The sequence below is a fragment of the Myotis nattereri genome (assembly GCF_964212035.1).
Source record: "Myotis nattereri genome assembly, chromosome: 1".
Classification (NCBI taxonomy): Eukaryota; Metazoa; Chordata; class Mammalia; order Chiroptera; family Vespertilionidae; genus Myotis; species Myotis nattereri.
Genome location: NC_138075.1, coordinates 44,143,399 through 44,163,923, shown reverse-complemented (window position 1 = coordinate 44,163,923; position 20,525 = coordinate 44,143,399). Strand labels below are relative to the sequence as shown.

General features: G+C 39.2%; 1 protein-coding gene across 2 annotated transcripts in view; it reads left to right on the top strand.

Moving 5' to 3' along the window:
- PIAS1 (protein inhibitor of activated STAT 1) overlaps nucleotides 1-20,525 on the top strand; it is a 137,755-nt gene that overhangs the window by 30,777 nt on the left and 86,453 nt on the right. Inside the window, exons 1-2 of one of the 2 annotated variants that reach the window (XM_081113374.1) lie at nucleotides 6,283-6,458; nucleotides 10,167-10,611. In XM_081113374.1, the coding sequence (XP_080969500.1) occupies nucleotides 6,396-6,458; nucleotides 10,167-10,611 (508 nt within the window). In that variant the 5' untranslated portion in view covers nucleotides 6,283-6,395. Of the gene's footprint in view, nucleotides 1-6,282; nucleotides 6,459-10,166; nucleotides 10,612-20,525 lie in introns of those variants that run through there. The other variant, XM_081113373.1, reaches the window with a different exon arrangement.

The following is a 20,525-nucleotide window of genomic DNA, read 5'->3' as shown; positions in this document are numbered from 1 at the left end:
TGGGCAAGATTTCTAAAGTTCTGTTTTATATTATGATCTTACTATTCCCCAAAGACATCAGATTATCTGATTATAATTTTCAAATTATCTAATAGTTGTGTCAGTACTCTGCAGCATTGCGTGCACTTTGGCATCTGACTGGAGTCTAGCTCTGTAACCTTGAGTAGGTTACACCTGTTACTCTGAAATAGTTCTCTTGATACTTTCCCTCTAGGGCAGTGGTTCTCAACCTTTCTAATGCCACGACCCTTTTATACAGTTCCTCATGTTGTGGTGACCCCCAATTTCATTGTTAACAGATTGAACCTATTAAAGCATAGTGATTAATCACAAAAACAATATGTAATTATATATGTGTTTTCCGATGGTCTTAGGTGACCCCTGTGAAAGGGTCATTCGACCCCAAAGGGGTCGCGACCCACAGGTTGAGAACTGCTGCTCTAGGGCTTTCCTTGAAGGCTTTGATTTAAAGACTTTGTTTAGCTATAGCAGGGGTGGGAAACGTCCAGCCCTTACATGGCCCATGACATCATTTGATTTGGCCCTGCCAAGGCATTAGAGATGAGTTAAATAAATGTTGGACCAAATATAAAATACTAGTGGCCCAGTGCATGAATTTGCACATTGAAAGGAAATTAATTAGAAGAATATTTTAATATCACTATTTGCCCTTTCTCTATAATAGAAATGTCAACCAAATTCACGATCGACAATGACAGATCAAAACACGTGTGCGATTGGCACCAGCAAGAGCTTTGAATGTATCGTGCATGCACGAGTCAACTTAGCCTTTTATAGATAGACCTGCTTTCTGGTTGAGCTAAATTTTTTACTGTCCAGGGAAGCACCCCACCTGCTCTTTCAGGTAATTGTCAGCAACACAGCAATAAATATCAACACAAAGCAGATTATTATTATAGATAATGCAGGGAGAACAAAGGGTAAAAAATTTAACTGCAGCAGTGTTTGACTATATTCTGCACAGTGAGAAAACCTGAAGTCATTTTCAAGTCCACCATTTCTTCTTTTCAGTCGGGTCAAGTTTCTAAACTTTCTAAATTTTCGTTTTCTGGCTAATGAAAAGAAAATAGGATTCGCCGAAACCGGTTTGGCTCAGTGGATAGAGCGTCGGCCTGCAGACTGAAAGGTCCCAGGTTCGATTCCGGTCAAGGGCATGTACCTGGGTTGCGGGCACATCCCCAGTGGGAGATGTGCAGGAGGCAGCTGATCGATGTTTCTCTCTCATCGATGTTTCTAACTCTCTCTCTCCCTTCCTCTCTGTAAAAAATCAATAAAATATATTTAAAAAAAGAAAATAGGATTCCACCAAATCTTCTGTCTACCTTCTCCAGGACTTCTGTGAGGATCAAATGAGATGAGGCACAGAAACGCTTCATAGGTACTTGGTTACAGTGTAAAGTGTTTTCACCTGGCTAAAGTGTTCCTGGCTGAAGAAACTGCAAGGAGGCTAGTCGTTGCTACTTGACATCATTACTCAGAGGGAAGGACACTTAGCATATTAGCCTTTTATAAATATAGAATTAGTGCACCAGTGGGGTGGGTCCCTTGGCCTGGCCTGTGGGATTGGGCCAAAACCAGCTCTCCAACATCCACTGAGGGGTTCTGGATTGTAAGAGGGTGCAGGTCAGACTGAGGGTCCCCACCGGTGCACGATCGGGCCGGGGAGGGACGCGGAAAGGCTCCAGTGCATGCCTGGCCTGTCTTGCTCAGTCCCGATCGGTTCGACCCCAGGAGCAAGCTAACCTACTGGTCGACTGGTGGTAAGTGCACATCATAGCTACTGGTCAACCAGTTGACTGTCTGCCCCCTGGTGGTCAGTGCGCATCATAGTGAGCGGTTGATTGGCCTTAACATATCATTAGTATATTACGCTTTGATTGGTTGACTGGACGACCAGACACTTAGCATGTTAGGCTTTTATTATATAGGACTAGGGGCCCGGTGCATGAAATTTGTGCACTGGGTGTGTGTGTGGGGGGAGTGTCCCTCAGCCCAGCCTGCCCCCTCTCACATACTGGGAGCCCTCAGGCGTTGACCCCCATCACCCTCCGATCGCCTGATCGGCCCCTTGCCCAGGCCTGACGCCTCCGCCAGAGGTGTCAGGCTTGGACAGGGGACCCCCATCTCCCCCTGATCACTGGCTCTGGCCCCCGCCCAGGCCTGAGGCCTCTGGCCCAGGAATCATGCCTGGGCAGGGGACCCCCATCTCCCTCTGATCGCTTGCTCCACCCCCCGCCCAAGCCTGACGCCTCTGACCCAGGCTTCAGGCCTGGGCAAGGGGACCATCATATCCCCCCAATCCCCGGCTCCGCCCCCCGCCCAGGCCTGATGCCTCAGCCAGAGGAGTTGACCCTCATCACCCTCCGATCACCAATCACCGGATCGGCCCCTTGACCAGGCCTGAGGCCTCCGGCAGAGGTGTCAGGCCTGGGCAGGGGACCCCCAGCTCCCCGCGGTTGCAGGCTCCGCCCCTGCCCAGGCCTGACACCTCTGGCCTAGGCGTCCGGCCCAGGCAGCGGGGACCTGCAGTGGCAGCGGGGGGCGCCGCAATTGTGGGCTTCGCTTTAGGCCCAGGCAAGGGACCCCTAGCTCCTGGGACTGCCAGCTTCGACCGTGCCCAGCTCCTATCACTGGCTCCACCCCTACTTCCTGCTATCACTGGCCAGGGCGGCAAAGGCGCCTGATTCTCCGATCATGGCTGGGGGGCAGGGCAAAGGCGGCCCCAGGGCTGCCTTTGCCCTGCCCCCCAGCTCTTAGCTCCCCCCTGGGTTTCCGATCACTGTCAGTGGCAGGGGGCTTCTTCCTGCTTTACCTTTCTCCTCCCTGCATTGTGCCTACATATGCAAATTAGCCGCCATCTTGTTGGCAGTTAACTGCCAATCTTAGTTGGCAGTTAACTGCCAATCTTAGTTGGCAGCTAATTTGCATATAGCCCTGATTAACCAATGAAAAAGGTATCGCCGTACGCCTATTACCATTTTTCTCTTTTATTAGTGTAGATTATATAGGATCAGAGGCCCGAAATTCATGCATGGGTAGGGTCCCTAGGCCTGGCCAGCAATCAGGGCCAATCGGGGCATTATGGCTGCCTGCCGTGGCCTTCCTTCCCCCGGCTGCCAGCAGCCAGCTGGGGCCTTCCTTCCTTCATTCTGCACTGTCCCCTGGTGGTCAGCACATGTCATAGTGAACGGTCGAATTCCTGGTCTGTCAATCTCCCAAGGGGACAGTTTGCATATTAGCCTTTTATTATATAGGATAGCAGGCTGATTTTTAAGTTGATAATTTTGAATGGCCTGAGAATGATGTTATAAATATACAAATGCCCTTTGGCAGAAAAAAGATTACCCACCCTGAGCATAGAATGCATTTTCTCTCTCACTTTTTGTTTTGTTAATATTTGTCTCTTCCTCCTTTTGGGTTTCTTTCACGTAGAATATCCTACTTCTTTAATTGCTTCTTGTCTTGTTGACACTTTAATTGTAAATACAGTGTTTTGTCTGTTTTTGATTGGGGCAGTTTGGGAAAGAACACTCAATTTTATAATTTGATGGACTTAAAATTTATTAAAGCCCTACTTATTATTTTGTAATTCTAGATTTTATTTGAAAAGTGATTCAGTTTTTCTATCCAAATGTCAGTTGTTGTTTTTTTAATACATACAATGGAAATAATAGTGATCTCTCTTGGGTTCTTGTGAGGTTTAAATAAGATAATCATTACTACGTAATTGGCATAGTGTAAGCATTGAATATATGTTAGGTTTATCATTATTTTTACTCTATTAACCCAAGTAAATGATGCTTAAAATTTTTATTGAAAGCATTGCTAATTTAGAAAGATTCCACTGTCTATTTGGATTTGTTGTATTTCTTTAATTATGGAAGAGTAGAAGAATGAGAAGAAAGAGTTCATTTAATAGTTATAGCATTATAGAATTTTGAAATTTTAAGGAACTTGAGAACCTCTAGTTAATTTCTCATTTTCTGAAGTGAGAAAACAGACCTTGAAAGACTGTGATTTAGTCAATTAGCTGAAGACTAGCATATCTGTATGTGTGTTCATTGTTTATTCCTATATTCCTTCTTTCTGTGTACTCATTTAGGACCTGTGCATTGATCCAAAAATCATTTATTGAACATCTGTTTGCAGAGCAGCTTTTAACTGAAATAAAAGTCACATTTTTCTCCCTCTGGGCAATATGGTTGGCAGTGTGTTAGAATTTTAAACTCTAAATTAAAAAAATTATTTAAACTTCGTTTTTTATTAGGAAAAATATTTCATTAAAATGTTCTTAGTTGGATTATTTTTAGTGTTTAAGTTATCTAGAAGGAGCTTTTTGAGGGGATATATCTATGTTTTATGAGATGGGGCAGTACATAAATAGGAATGATTAAATTACCATATCAATGGAATGTTAGGTTTATACTTTGCTTGAAGGAGAATGGTATCTGCATATTTTGTCATTATGTGGAAGCTAAATGCCACCAGTATGATGGAATAGACCAGGAACAGAGGAGAATGATCAGCTAGAGGAGTAGGAACTATAGGTCATATTTCAGTCATATTATATTGGGAAAAAAGAAGATAAATTGGGTGGAACAAGATTATGGAGATGTAACCAACTTGATTTGCTGCTTTAGTAGAGACTGTCTAACTAGGTTTTCTGGTTGAACTCGGTATTGTTGACAAATTGCTAATCAGCTGCTTATTGACTATTTCCAATGGAGAAGATTAAGAATGATCCACAAGTCAAGTCAGTTTCATTGGATGAAGAATCTAACTTTGAAAATAATGAATTAAATATTTTTGATGTACTGTAGTACAGGCTTTACTGTGCAATTTTAGCATTTTTTATTTCTTTGCTTTTGTAGGTAGAAAGTAAAAGTATAAATGAGATACTATGACATTGTTAAATGCCTATTTTGTCTGTCTTTGGAATTCATTTTGGTTTACAATTGGTTATAAATTGATTCCAGATAAAGATTCAGAATATAGAGTCTGCTTTATGACTAATTTTTTAAACCACGGCAGTGGGGTGTGTGAATGAGAGTAATTATGTTGTTTTACAGGAAGTACCCAATTCTTATTCCCAATTTCAGTATGACCTTTAATAATGTAAGGTCATAGCTAATGAAACAATAAAACTGGCACTTTCTATTTAATTGTAAAAGCACTTTGTCTACTAATACTTGTTAATATTGCTTGAATATTGACTTGTATTTGTCTTTCTCAGAATATGTTTCCTGACTCTTAATTGGAATAGCATTCTCTCATACGTGTGTGTATAAGTACGTGTGTGTGTGTGTGTGTGTGTGTGTGTGTGTTGGTAAAATTTTATGTTTCTGCAGAGGAGATTATGTGGAATGTCTTACTGAATTATAAGCACCTCCCCCTCCTCTCTTCCCATTCACCGACTCTGCCTTGAGAACATTGGAAGCCAACCTTATACTGCCAAAGAAGGAGATTAGAGGATTCCTTTCTGTCAAAAGTGATCAGACAAAAGGAATCCTCAAAATAGCCAGGTTCCTGCCCAGTTATTTTAGAATGAAGTACCCTGGTCTGCTCACTCACACAGATCTTTTAATCATCTTTCAGTGTCAGGATTTACTATTAGGTATAATTGTAAATCCAAGGATTCTCTCATTTTATTTTAATGATTTTTAAAAAATATATTTTTATTGATTTCTGAGAGGAAGGGAGAGAGAGAGACAGAAACATCAATGATGAGAGAGAATCACTGATTGGCCTCCTGCACATCCCCTACTGGAAATTGAGCCTGCAACTCCCATATGTGCCCTGTCCTGACTGGGAATCAAACTGTGACCTCCTGATTCATAGGTTGATTCTCAACCACTGAGCCACACCAGCGGGTGATTCTCTCTCATTTGAGGGAAATGTCAGCATGAAAGGTAGAGACCAAAGCAAATAGCAAAAAAGAACTCAGGTTACAGAGACAGTGCAGAGATCAGAAGAAAACAACAACAATGGCAAATTTATATCCTCAGAAAAGAAAATAACTACATTCATGGAAAATAGTAAGATGTAGGGAAAATTAAAAAGAAATTTGCAGCAAACAGAAAAGCTTATGGAAGTTAAAAATTTAATAGAAGAGTTAGAAGATAAAGTTGAGATCTTTCAGAAAAAAAAGCTAGGACAAGAGATATAAAATGTTAGGGAAAAAATAGAGTGAAAAAAAGTAGAGACTCAATCTAGGAAGGCCGTTATCTAAATACAGAGAGCTCCCGAGTTAGGATGGTTCAACTTAGGATTTTTTGAGTTTATGATGGTGCTAAAGGCATAAATGAGGGCACAGGCCAGGAAATAATCACCTATATTGATCTTTTCTCAGGTTAGCAATAGTATGCGGTTAAGGTATGTTCTCAATCCTGGGCAACTGCAGTGAGCTACAGCTCCCAATCAGGCCTGCCATCACCAGGGTAAACAAATCCTCTTCTGTGTACTGTGTTGTCATTTTGTTTTTTTTGGCTATTCTGAGCATGTTTAAGGTAGATTTGGCTAAGTTATGATGTTCAGTAGGTTAGGTGTATTGAATGCACGTAAAATATTTTCAGTTTATGATGGGTTTATCAGGAGGTAAGTCAAGAAACATTATAATAGGCAGAGGAGAAAGAGGATAGAAAAAAAGTCTAAGGAAGATAAGAAAACTTGCCAAAACTAAAGAACACATCTCTAAAGTTAAAAGACTCAGCAATTATCACTTCAAACAATTGAAAAATAAGAAAACCCAACCCAACCACAAACCACACGACACATTGTAAAATGTCAGAGCACATAAAGAGAACTTCTATAAACTTCCTGAGAGGGATATACAGGTGACCATGAAGTTATCAGAATGATGGTGTGCTAGGCTTCTAAACAGCAATACTGGAAGCCAGGGGACATTGAGAAAAGGCCTTCAGAATTCAGATAGAACATGTTTTCCTGTCTAGAATTCTATACTGAGTCCATTTTGGTTATTAAATATGTATTTAATAAGTGAAGATATTTTTAGACAATGTAAGAAATAAAAAAAATGGAGAATGGGTAATGGGAAGTACAAAGGGTAGAAATACCCTACTAAAAAGAGAAAACCAACAAAGAAGTGAGATTAAGGAAATAGGATCCACTATGGGAGACAAGGGAATTACCAGGATAAGTTAAATCCTGGTATGACCATAATTATGTACAGCTCTAGAGAGCATGTAGTCCAAATTGGAGCCTGATGGAGGGGTACAGGATACATACATACATGTATACACACACACACACACACACACACACACACATTGATTTAGAGAGGAAAGGAGAGAGAAAGAGAGAAAGAAACATCAGTGATGAGAGAGAATCATTGATCAGCTGCCTCCTGCACACCCCCACTGGGGATCAAGTCCGCAACCCTGGCATGTGCCCTGTCTGGGAATTGAATTGTGACCTCCTGGTTTCATGGGTTGACTCTCAACCACTGACCCACACCGGGCAGGCCAGAGGTGTATTTTTAAGAAAGAGATTAAAATAGATTTCCTCTTCCTTCCCCCCTCCCTCTAGGCATTTGAAGAGTTTCTGTTGTTGTCAGGCACCAGTGTTAGATTCTGAGGGTAACATGCATGGCCTTGTGTCTTAGTGGACCTCAGTCTGGACATGGAATCACCTGTATAAACAGAAAATTATAATACAGTGATTTAGTGTAAATAAGATAAGAAAAATGGCCAGTAAAAGTAGTGAGGAGAGAGTCATTAGTTCTTTTAGGCCTAATGGGCAAAAGCTAGACTTTGAGGAAACAAAGCATATTCTAGACCAGAGAAGTAGAAGAAGAGTTCATATTTCTTTGATGAACCAGCTATATTGCATATAAAGCTCTTCATACACTCTTTTTCTCACTATTTTATTTTTTTCTTCGTTTTGCAATCTGCAAAGAACTTCTAGGGGAGGCTGTCATCTCAGGGAGTGGTGAGGAATTAAGGAAGGCAGTTTAATATGATGCGAAGGGGATAAAACAGTTGAGGAAATAGCAAATGGTAAGCTTACATATGTCTTCCATCCTAACACCTTCCTGTCAGTGGTGATAAAGTCAGGATTTTGCTGTTAATGTATGATTTTGGGTAAGTCATTTCTTCTCAATGGAGTTCATTTTCCTCCACTTTAAAATGAGAGGATTGGTGCAGATCAAGCATGTCAAACTCAAAAGCTAACATGGGCCAAATACTAGTTAACAAGGTTTAAGTTTATGTGGGCTGCAAAAAAACAAAAGCTTCAGTTTTCATAGAAACATAAGTTTATTTTGAAAAGTATAGTATTAAAAAAAAAGAACAAGAGCAATGATAAAATTAATGTTTTCTTCCTGACACATGGCATTGCTTCTTTGCTACTTCAGGGGAAATCTTGTTCACAGTGATTACTTTCAAAACTGACCCAAGGTGAATATCAGTAATTCTGGATCTGACAGGAGACTTACTTCCTTTCATAATCTACTAGAGGCCCAGTACATGAATTTGTGCATGGGTGGGGTCCCTTGACCTGGCTGCCAATTGGGGCTGATTGGGGCTGTCTCACCCAGTCTTGATTAGGGCCATCAGAGCTGGCCAGCCTGGGGGAGGGACCACGGGAGGTAGGCTACGGGAGTGCACTCACCACCAGGGGGCAGCTCCTGCATTGAGCGTCTGCCCCCTCGTGGTCAGTGTGCATCATAGCGACTGGTCATTCGGTCGACCGGTCGTAATGGTTGCTTAGGCTTATTCGTTCAGTTGACCACTCGCTGTGACGCTCAGGCATGGAAACATGGAACAGACTGATGAATCTCAGAGGGAAGGGGGAGGCAGGAGGGTGGGAAGAGATTAACCAAAGATCTTATATGCATACTAGAGGCCCTGTGCATGGATTTGTGCACCAGTGGGGTCCCTCAGCCTGACCTGGGGGGATCGGGCTGAAATCGGCCTGGTGCACTAATCGAGACAGGCTGGTCATGCCCTGGAGCCCTCCCGCGGTCTCTCCCAGACCCCAATTGGCCCCCATCAGGACTGGGTGAGATGGGCCAGCCCTGTGGGGATTGGGCCGAAACCGGCCGTCCGACATCCCCCAAGGGGTTCCGGGTTGCGAGAGGGCACAGGCCAGGCCGAGGGACCCCACCAGTGCATGAATTCGTGCACCAGGCCTCTAGTTGTAAATAACTGCTCATGCTGTTATATTGGCTGGGCTGCAAAAATACTTGTGGGCCATGAGTTTGACATGCTTAGTGTAGATGGTATTGACAGTCAGTAGTTTGGAAGAAATGGAGAAACAATGACCAAATCAGTTTAGGAACATAGGGGGTTAAACAAAGTTAAATAGATTTCTTTATTATAGCCTTACACATTAGGGCATGTTCATTGAACTCGTGGACTTTTTAGCCTGGCCTTGCCAGTGTAGTGCCTCAATAATGTTTCCCGCTCTATCCTTTTTCTAATGGTTTAGTGGAAAGAGAAGGGGCTTTAGAATCTTACATAACTGGGTTTGAATCCTGACTGCTACTTAGTGGCTCAGTAGCCTTAGGTAAGTTATTTAACACTCTTAACTAGTTTCTTCGATAACACCTTGTGTATTTGGAAATATTTAGTGAAAACCAATATGAAAATATCAAATGTATTTAATATATAATGGGTCAAAAAAGATATAGCTTATGTCCTATAAATTCCAGAATTAGTATAGAATGTAGTACTTGATAATGCTATTTATATCCTGTATACATTTGGTATTTGAAGTGGGCTGCTTATATGTTTCATGTATACTAATATAATTTTTCCCTAAGAAAACAAATGTTCTTGAAAGTTCATTATTCTATTTTGCCATCCACGTATAGTCAGCATTCTGGAGACTTAATAAGTGCTTGATAAAGAACTCACAGTTTCATCAAAACAGTGGGATGAGGTGTGATGTGGTTAATCTTAAAATGTTTCATAACCCTGGGTAGAAGTCAGTGAATTATAAATATTAATTTTCTTTGGTTACTTATGTTAAATGACTTAAACTAAGTTTGAAATAACTAAGACTCAGTGTAAATAAATTGTTCTCTAAGCAAACGATAAGGAGAAAGTGTTATAATAAAGTATTGTTTAATATTGTAAATTATATTCTTGGAATACTAATGCTTTACATTTTGTTTTGTCTCTAAGCAAATGGTTATGAGCCTTAGAGTTTCTGAACTTCAAGTACTATTGGGCTACGCTGGGAGAAACAAGCACGGACGCAAACACGAACTTCTCACAAAAGCCCTGCATTTGCTAAAGGCTGGCTGCAGTCCTGCTGTACAAATGAAAATTAAAGAACTCTATAGGCGGAGGTTCCCCCAGAAAATCATGTCGCCCGCGGACTTGTCCATCCCCAGCGTACATTCAGGTCCTATGCCAGCAACTTTGTCTCCATCTACCATTCCACAGCTCACTTATGATGGTCACCCTGCATCATCACCATTACTCCCTGTTTCTCTTCTGGGACCTAAACATGAACTGGAACTCCCACACCTTACATCAGCTCTTCACCCAGTCCATCCGGATATAAAACTTCAAAAATTACCATTTTATGATTTATTGGATGAACTGATAAAACCCACCAGTCTAGGTAAGATGATTATTCTATAATGGTTATTTGGTTACTTTTGGGGGATACATTTTCATTTTAGAGTTTTAATATGTCTCAGTTGATTATTCATAATGAAATTTATACTTGGTAATGCCATCTAGATGATAATAATGATCTTCCAATTTTAGACAGAATCAAATGTATAGAAGCTACTTAGACATAAAAGTGTAGCCAAGTTTCTAGTGATGGTTGCTGACACAGTAAATATTAAAATGTTTTCAAGAATATAAATTTGTGAAGTATATTTTAGATTATTAATATTTTATTACAACCTTACAAATTAAAAAATTAAAAACCAGTAATTATTACTGACCTCAATTCATTTCTTAATTTTCAAGAAATTAAGACGTATAAAACAAATGACTAGCTAGTTTTGATTATTTAAATGAGTTCATGGTTGTAATTATAAAAGGAGATTTGAGCTTTGATGTGTAGTATTTCAGTTTCAGTTGACTTTTTAAAGTGGACATATGTGCTTTGCAGGTGCACACATACATAATCATGGCAATATAATACAAATACTTGAAATTTCACTTACTGTGTTTTTCCTAGAATATTAAATAGAATTTAATTTATTAATCAACTTGCAGTTTTATTTTATTTTTTATATATTTTTATTGATTTCAGAGACGAAGGGAGAGGGAGAGAGATAGAAACATCAATGATGAGAAAGAACCATTAATTGGCTGCCTCCTGCATGCTCCCTTCTGGGGATCAAGCCCAAAACTTGGGCATGTGCCCTGATTGGGGAATCAAACCATGACCTCCTGGTTCATAGGTCGACACTCCACCAGTTAGCCATACCCGGCCGGGCAATTAGTTTGTAATTTTAATTGCTATAATGCATCCTTACTTTATTTAATGAAGAATAAAACAAATGTTATTGTGATCTCTGATGCCTTTGGTGTAATTTATTTAAAATCACATTTCCAGGTGCTTGTTTGTTGTTATAAATAAGTGGTTGTTGGTAACCAATGGCCTGCCAGCTGTTCTTTGTGGATCTGAGCTAACAATGTTTTTTTGTGTGTGTTTTTTAAAATGTTCCTAAAGAGTTCTTTAAAAAAAAAAAATGAATATGCAACAGAGACCATGTTTGTCTGCAAAACCTAAAATATTTACTGTCTGGCCCTCAAAGAAAAAGTTTGCCAACCCCTGTTACAAACAGTTAAACCAGGGGTCCTCAAACTTTTTAAACAGGGGGCCAGTTCACTGTCCCTCAGACCGTTGGAGGGCTGGACTATAGTTTAAAAAAAGAAACTATGAACAAATTCCTATGCACACTGCACATATCTTATTTTGAAGTAAAAAAACAAAACGGGAACAAATACAATATTTGTATTTGCATGTGGCCTGCAGGCTGTAGTTTGAGAACCCCTGAGTTAAACATTTCAGTTTGGGGGATTGTTGAGTGTTGAATTTTGAGAACATTTACTGAAATTCTTTGAACTGGGAAATGTTTGTTTTTATATTTTGCAGAATTTATATGAATAAATCAAGATTATAGGAGTTATTTTCATATAACATAAATTTTATATCACATTTTATTTTAAAAATAGCCATAATAAGAAAACTTAACAATTGTTGAGAACCTATATGCTTATGAAGCTTTACACATGTTTATTATAAAAAATGAAAATGCCAAGTCCTTTCCTCATTAGCAGTTTAATGTGTATGCATATAAAAACAATTTGTTTCTGCCCTAACCGGTTTGGCTTGGTAGGTAGAGCATCGGCCTGCAGACTGAAAGGTCCAGTTTCAATTCTGGTCAAGGGCATGTACCTTGGTTGCGGGCACATCCCCAGTGGGAGGTGTGCAGGAGGCAGCTGATCGATGTTTCTCTCTCATCGATGTTTCTAAGTCTCTATCTCTCTCCCTTCCTCTCTGTGAAAAATCAATAAAATATATTTTTTAAAAAACAAGAAAGAAAAACAACAATTTGTTTCTTGTTTTTCAAGGAGGAATCATATTATACATAGTATTCTGTGTTGCCAAAAACATGCTGTACTAAACATCATCTGAGATTTAAAGGAAAAAATGCTGGTGGCTTTTATTTGATTGGATTCCCAGCTCTCAGATTTTCTTATAGTCTAAATCCGCCGTGGGCAAACTACGGCCCGCAGGCCGGATATGGCCCGTTTGAAATGAATAAAACTAAAAAAAAAAAGACCGTACCCTTTTATTTAATGATGTTTACTTTGAATTTATATTAGTTCACACAAACACTCCATCCATGCTTTTGTTCCGGCCCTCCAGTCCAGTTTAAGAACCCATTGTGGCCCTCGAGTCAAAAAGTTTGCCCACCCCTGGTCTAAATTAATGTGTCTTGCTGTTTTTATTTTCATACAAGTACCAGTATGAATAGATGTTGTTTACACATGTATCTAAATTTTGTTTCAGAGTGGAAGTGCAGACTGGACAAGTCATGGTTATGTTGGATAATGTTTTAAATTAAACTTAAATTAAGGACATTTTAAATTTTTATTTTGAAATACTTTACTGAGATACTTTGCTTGAATATGTATTTATTTCTAATTGTCTGTACTAATTGTCTTTTCATGCTTTTGTAGCCATAACTTAATATATCATAATTTATATCTTATAGCTTTAATACTTCAGGGTACATCTGTCTTTATGAGCTTTTTTTGTGTTGTGTTAATCCTCACCCGAGAATATTTTTCCCATTGATTTTTTTAGAGAGTGGGAGGGGAGAGAGAGACACACCCATAGATGTGAGAGAGACACAGTGGTTGGTTGCTGGCCCAACCAGGGCTGGGGATTGGACCTGCTACATAGGTATGTGCCCTTGATTGGGACTTGAATCCCCTTCCTTTCTGTGTGTGGGCTTATGATCTAACCACTCAGATGCACCAACCAGGGCTCTTTATGAATTTTTTAATGTGTACTTAGTAATGGGTTAAATATCTGGTTACCCCCTAAAATATTAGAAACAAATAGTTCATAAGGAAGTATAATGAATGACTCAAGTCCAGAATGTGACAGGTAAATTAATTTTTCATTTGTATCCCTTCTATTTTGGCCTTAAGCACTAGATTTAAATAGATTTTTAGATGTTCTGATGTAAGCTGAATGTCTTTATGCATGATTCATGTTTCTAAAAAATCAAAATAGTTGTTTTGTTATCCCCCACTTTATTGGGTAATTCTTATCCATTCTTAGAGTAATTTTATTATATTTCTTTAATTTTAAAGTACTTTTAAGGCTTTTTCATTTTGGGGGCACATATTAAAGATAATGTCTTTCGTTGTCTGTAGTTAACTAGAAGAATGGGAGATGAAGTAAAGGTGGTTGTAAAGTAAAATGCTTGATTTATTGTGTATTTTTGCCTGTCAGTGTTAAAATCTGTTTGTTCTATGAGGCCTATTTCAAATGCTTTTTAAAACCTTCTCCATTAATTTTTCTAAGATTTCCCACTTAACCTGTCTATTCCTCTCCCATCCAGAATCGATTTCACTTTCCTGCATGCTCTTACATTTTGTTGTTGTTAGTTTCTTAAAATGATAATGCTCTGCTGTATTCATCTATATATTCCCATAATAGCTAGCTATGAACCTGTTACATGGTAGTTGTTCAGTAAACATTTATTAGCTCTCTAATTCATTTAAATACAATAGTCTTTTACTTTAATTCAGTGAATTTTAACCATTTTATCATCCAAATACAACTGAGGCACACCACTTAGCATAAACAGTAGCTTATGAGAGGTAGAAAATATTTAATAGACTATTTAAAAATATTCCCCACATTACAAAGATAGCACATTTAGTGTAGAATCCATAGACACTACTTACTTTAGACATAAATTTTTAAAATATTTCTATTGTGTTCCTCTAGTCAGAAGTCATCTGTGTGTATGTGTGTGTGATTATTTCTGCTTTTCTTTTAATGAAGAGGAGAATCTTAAATACTGACTTAACCCATCAGGATCTTAGCCACATATATTATTGATTCATGTAAATAATTGGGCACAGAAAAATTTTAATCTTCATAATAAGTATATTGAGCACCCTGTGTTAAAAAGTGTATTTTGAAATCATTTACATAGTGTGCCACTTTTGGTGTTGATGAGCTATGAAATTTACACAATTATGAAAGTCAAATTGGCAAATAATTTTGATTAAGATATTTTGTTAATGTCCATTTAGATACAAGATGTTTCCCCTAAAGTCCTTTAATATTATTTAGAATATTATTTATATTTATTAAGTTGGCTTGTGTTCGAGCATAATGATAAAAACAAAATATTTTCATAGTGACTAAAAGAATAATTCTTTAGGATACAGTATTTGATTTGATTCAGAATTGAATAATCAGTTTTGTAATATTTAAGTTTTGTAATTACAAGTGCAAATGGCATTAACAGGTTTGAGAATAAATTTTCTTTTGTATTATTCTTATTTAACTCTCCAAAGACAATGAAATTAGAAGTTTTATTTGTACTTTTGCCTGAGAATAATTTCAGTGAGGTGTTTTTTTTTTTTTAGAAATCTTTTAGCTCTCTGTCACCTCTTTGGAAGGGTTATAATGGGGGAAAGCTTGAGAGAAGTAGGGTGATAATGAACAAATTAAGTTGTTTTTTTTTTAATAAATCTTTATTGTTCAGATTATTACAGTTGTTCCCCTTTTTTCCCCTCATAGTTCCCCTCCACCCAGTTTCCACCCCACCCTCTGCCCTTACCCCCCCACTGTCCTCATCCATAGGTGTATGCTTTTTGTTGCTGGGTCAAAGGTCATACACATGGAAAATGTAGCTATTTCCATCGTGATGTGTCTCTGTGTTCGGAAAGATCTCTTACAACTTGTTCACGCTCTACTCAGAAAGGGTACGGAGACGTTTAACGGCTTTTTAAAATAATGTGTCCTCTTATGTTTAAAATGAGGATTTCGCTACCAAAAATGAGGAGAAAGCAACACTACAGCTGCTTTCGCCTTTCTCGCCCTTTGGGTGATAGTTGTGCTTGGGCTGCGCGCTGTCGTCTGGGCAGCTTGCGTGGCTCTGCCGGCTTCGCAGGGGCTGTCGCAGCCTCGCAGGGGCTGGTGCAGCCTCGCAGGGGCCGTCTCAGCCTCACAGGGGCCAGCGCAGCCTCGCAGGGGCCGTCACATCCCACGTTGGGGGTGAAGGTGCGAGTCAGAAGCTCCTCTTGCTGTCTCTCCTGCTGCTCCCTTGCGTATTGCCGATGCTGGAAGTTTCTGAGAGCAGTCTGCAGGTGCTGGACATCATACTTTAACTGGTCAACACGAAGTTTGGCATTCTGTCTTTTGTTGGGTGTCTCCTTGCTGGACAAAATCTCCAGGCGTTCTTGCTGGCTGAATATCTGGTATGCTTGCTTGGATTTCGTTTTCTACGAAGTGCACAGACTGCTTGTCTGCCGTCTCCCGGCGTCCCATGTGAGACTGGATCTGGTGGACCTGTTTGTGCGTTTGCTGGTACAGCGGTTCCACGCTGGCCCAGCCGGGTCCCGCTCCGGCTTCCTCCGAACCTGATTCTGCTTCTTGAGTGTGTCCCTTATGAATGCGAGGAGTTGAAATCTGCAGTTTGTTGGGTTAAGCTGTAAAAGCACAGGTGGTTCCTTTTGTGCCACTGGCACAACTTGGACGGGGATGTAAATTGAGTAGAGCGGGGTCTCAGGGAATCACCAGGGCGGAGCAAACAGCAATGGCGTCTCCGTGACTCCTCGCCTCTCTGCGACTCCACGTCTCCGCTTCCCTGAGTGCCAGCAAGCAGTTCCGTGAGAAAGCCACCCTCTCTCTCCGACCCGCTGCAAGGCCGTCCTGCCTCTCCCCGTAGGGGTCTGGGACCTCAGAATCCCGCCCCAAACAAGCTCAGTGGATTCGAGAGTTTGTAACCCCTTCCAATTGAAAAAAACCGTGCATCCAGTTGCAGCCCACCTGGCACGTTGACTCCGTACCTCTGCTCTTGGCGCCTCTGCACATCCTACTCAGTCTCAGTGCTCTTCTTTCTTTCCATCAAGTTGTAGAACTTCCACTGGGCCAGCTTTCCCATAGTTCTGAATGATAGCTGATTGTCTTATAGTTGGTAGTTTCAATGTTGTGGGAGGCAGCATGCACAGGTCTATACCTTACGCCGCCATCTTGGTTCTCCACAAATTAAGTTTTTTATTGTAGTTTTACATTTGTAGTGCTTCTTTTAGAACTTTACAGTTTAATCCTTTTTTTCATTGAGGACAGTGACAGTAACAGGATAAAATGAAACAATTCACAGGCATCTTTACTTTTTTTTTTTTTTTTTTTTACTAAAAATGATCATAAAAAATTGGAAATGACCTGTAAAGTTGATCTCCTCTTTTTGTTCTCCCTAATGCTAAAAGTGCCCTAATATTTTTTTGGTAAATATTTGGATGCTACAGACAAGAATCTGAAACACTGAGACATATTTTAATTGATCACATGGAGGCTATTCCATTTGTGATTAATCAGGTCACTTGTTTTATATTTCTCTTTTTTAAGTCTTGGAAGGTGACTTCTATTTAAGTTTATTATCTGTCAAACAATCTTTTCTATAAAACAACAAATTTCTCTTGTCTGGGATGGAAATACACACACACACACACACACACACACAGATATATAGATATATAGATATATATAGTATTTGGATTCCTGAGCTCTGTTACAAGTAGTTCTAATTTGATGTGGGATAATATATGGATATTTTCTAGGGAAAACTGACTATCAACTTAGGTGTGCTGGTTTTCTAGTTTCAGTATTTTAGAAAGCTAGGTTGATTGCTTTCCCTCTAAAGTAGAATATTTTCATATAGAAAATGATAATTATATTAGGCTTGGGAAGAAATATGGATAATTTGTTGAAAGCGTTTGAATGATATATTTTAATTTTAATTATATATAATATCTATCTACCTATCTATCTTGGGTTTTGCCTTAGGAAAACAGGCACAGATGCTTCAGTACTTCTAAATAGTTAAAATGATCCATCTTGTTTTGTGCATGTAGGTAAGGTGCGCCTGCTACATCTTAATAATATTGGTTACCAGTGTTTTTTGCCAAGAACTCCGCTGGCATTGGATTATATTTCACAGTTTCCTTCTCCTCTCATTTTTGATGATGGAATTTGCCTTCCTCCATATGCCTAATCGCTAGTGTTTGGAGATCAGGTGATGCAAATTCATGGACACAGGCTCTAATAATTATTGAAAAGGCATTCAAAGATTTTATGCACTCTTCTCTACTTCTAGAAAATTTGCCTTCTAACAGTTCAACACAAACAGTGATCTGGACTAGAATTTTGGGAAGTCAAAAGCCATATTTCTTTTGTAGGTATGTTTCTTCCCTAGAAACGTTTTGGCTACAGATTTCTGCTTTTCAAAACAAAATCCACGCTACACCTTCTAAATCTACATTCCTTTGTCAATAATATTCTTTTTATCTGATGAATTTAATAATTTTATTACTATTTGTATATAGCAGTGATGGCGAACCTTTTGAGCTCGGTGAGTCAGCATTTTGAAAAACCCTAACTTAACAATGGTGCCATGTCACATATAGAAATTTTTTGATATTTATAACCATAGTAAAACAAAGACTTATATTTTTGATATTTATTTTATATATTTAAATGCCATTTAACAAAGAAAAATCAACCAAAAAAATGAGTTCGTGTGTCACCTCTGACACACGTGTCATAGGTTTGCCATCACTGGTATATAGTGACCCAGAGCCTAAAGGAATCTAGTGTGTTTTTAATAAATGGGGATCTGTATTCTTGAGTGTTATTTGAGGAACTAATAACGATAGTCTCTTTGGTTGGAAAGGAATCTTATCAGTCAGAATCAGTAAAGAACCACTCCGTGTAATTGTACTTTTAAATGTGAGATTAATGAGCCAGCCATTTAGGTCCAGAAGCAAGTAAGTACAGTTTAACAAAGAAATCCAACATATATTTTTATTGGGATGGAATTTAAAGATCAAATGTATAGTGTATATCAGTGATGGCGAACCTTTTGAGCTCGGCGTGTCAGCATTTTGAAAAACCCTAACTTAACTCTGGTGCCATGTCACATATAGAAATATTTTGATATTTGCAACCATAGTAAAACAAAGACTTATATTTTTGATATTTATTTTATATATTTAAATGGCATTTAACGAAGAAAAATCAACCAAAAAAATGAGTTCGCGTGTCACCTCTGACACACGTGTCATAGGTTCGCCATCACTGGTGTATATAGTACTTGAGATGTGCGTTTCTGAATTTGCCGGTGGGTCCTATACCACTTTGGTTTAGTCTCCCCATCAAAATTTGAATTACCGTACAAGTTGCAGACTAGCTGGCTTGAGGACTTCGTTGTGGTAATCATGATGCAACAAAGGGTGAACCCAATTTGGCAATCCATTTCTTTCCTTTAAGAAAGTTTGTTGATAGATATCTGGGACATTCCCTTTCTTTAGTAGCTATACCAGTGGTCCTCAAACTAATTTGTTTTTTTACTTCAAAATAAGATATGTGCAGTGTGCATAGGAATTTGTTCATAGTTTTTTTTTAAGCTATAGTCCGGCCCTCCAACGGTGTGAGGGACAGTGAACTGGTCCCCTGTTTAAAAAGTTTGAGGACCCCTGAGCTATACTATTTCAGTGCTGACAGTGCTTGCAGATGACTTTAGTAGTTTTATATTGAGATTAGTCATTCTAATTTGTTCACACTACTGCTGCTAAGTTTATTAAAACTAAAATGTAAATAAGCTTTAGATATTCCAAGAATGGGATACTGCAGTGCAAAAGAAGCTGGATGTTGAATGCAGTATTATAATTAAATTATTTTAAGGTAGGTAAAAATAAAATGGCTGAATTGTTTTTAAGAATCAACTTTAATATATGACTTCTACCTGTTCTTGGTAGTTCCAAGAATTTTGTTTCTCTCTCTCTTTCTCTCTCTGTAATATTAAAAGGGTAATATGCTAATTAGACCAGACGTCCTTCTGGACAAAGTCGGGGTCACAGGGTGGCCAGCCTGGGTCCCCGGTGCCTGCGGGTGGCCGGAGGGAAGCCAGTGCTGGCAGCCAGGGGAAGGAAGGCCTACTCTTGCATGAATTTCATGCACCGGGCCAAGAGAGAGAGAGAGAGAGAGAGAGAGAGAGAGAGAGAGAGAGAGAAAGAATATGAGAATTCCAGAGGGGAAAGGAGAGGAAGAGAGAGAGAACTAGAAACACCAATGATGAGAGAGAATCATTGATTGACTGCCTCCTGCATGCCCCCACTGGGGATTGAGCCCACAACCTGGGCATGTGCCCTTGACCAGAATTGAACCCTGGACCCTTCAGTCTGCAGGCTGATGCTCTATCCACTGAGCCAAACCAGCTAGGGCCAGAATTTTGTTTCAGTGTTTATTTTGGAGCTGTATCTTACAGTATTTTATTTCTGTTTTTAAATTTTATTACTTTAATTTTTAAATTAATGACTTTGTTGTAAGATATAGATTGGAAGGGAAAATCACTTTAATGTACTCAATAGCAGCCTATTGTGTTTCTTTTCATGACTTCCCCATGTGAAGTTTTTTAAAATAAATATATATTTTTATTTATTTTAGAGAGATAGAAACATCAATGATGAGAGAGAATCATTGATCAGCTGTCTCCTGCACGCCCCCTACTGGGGATTGAGCTGGCAACCTGGGCATGTGCCCTGACCGGAAATTGAAACGTGAACTCATGGTTCATAGGTTGATGATCAGCCATTGAACCACACCAGCAGGGGTGCCCCCCATGTGAAGTTTAAATGTAAAGTTAGCAATTTATATTTACATACAAAGGAAATGATGAATACAGCTGATTACATAAATACTAGTATCTTAAACTTTTATGCAACAGGTTTTTTTTTTTTAAGCCCAAGTATAAAAGT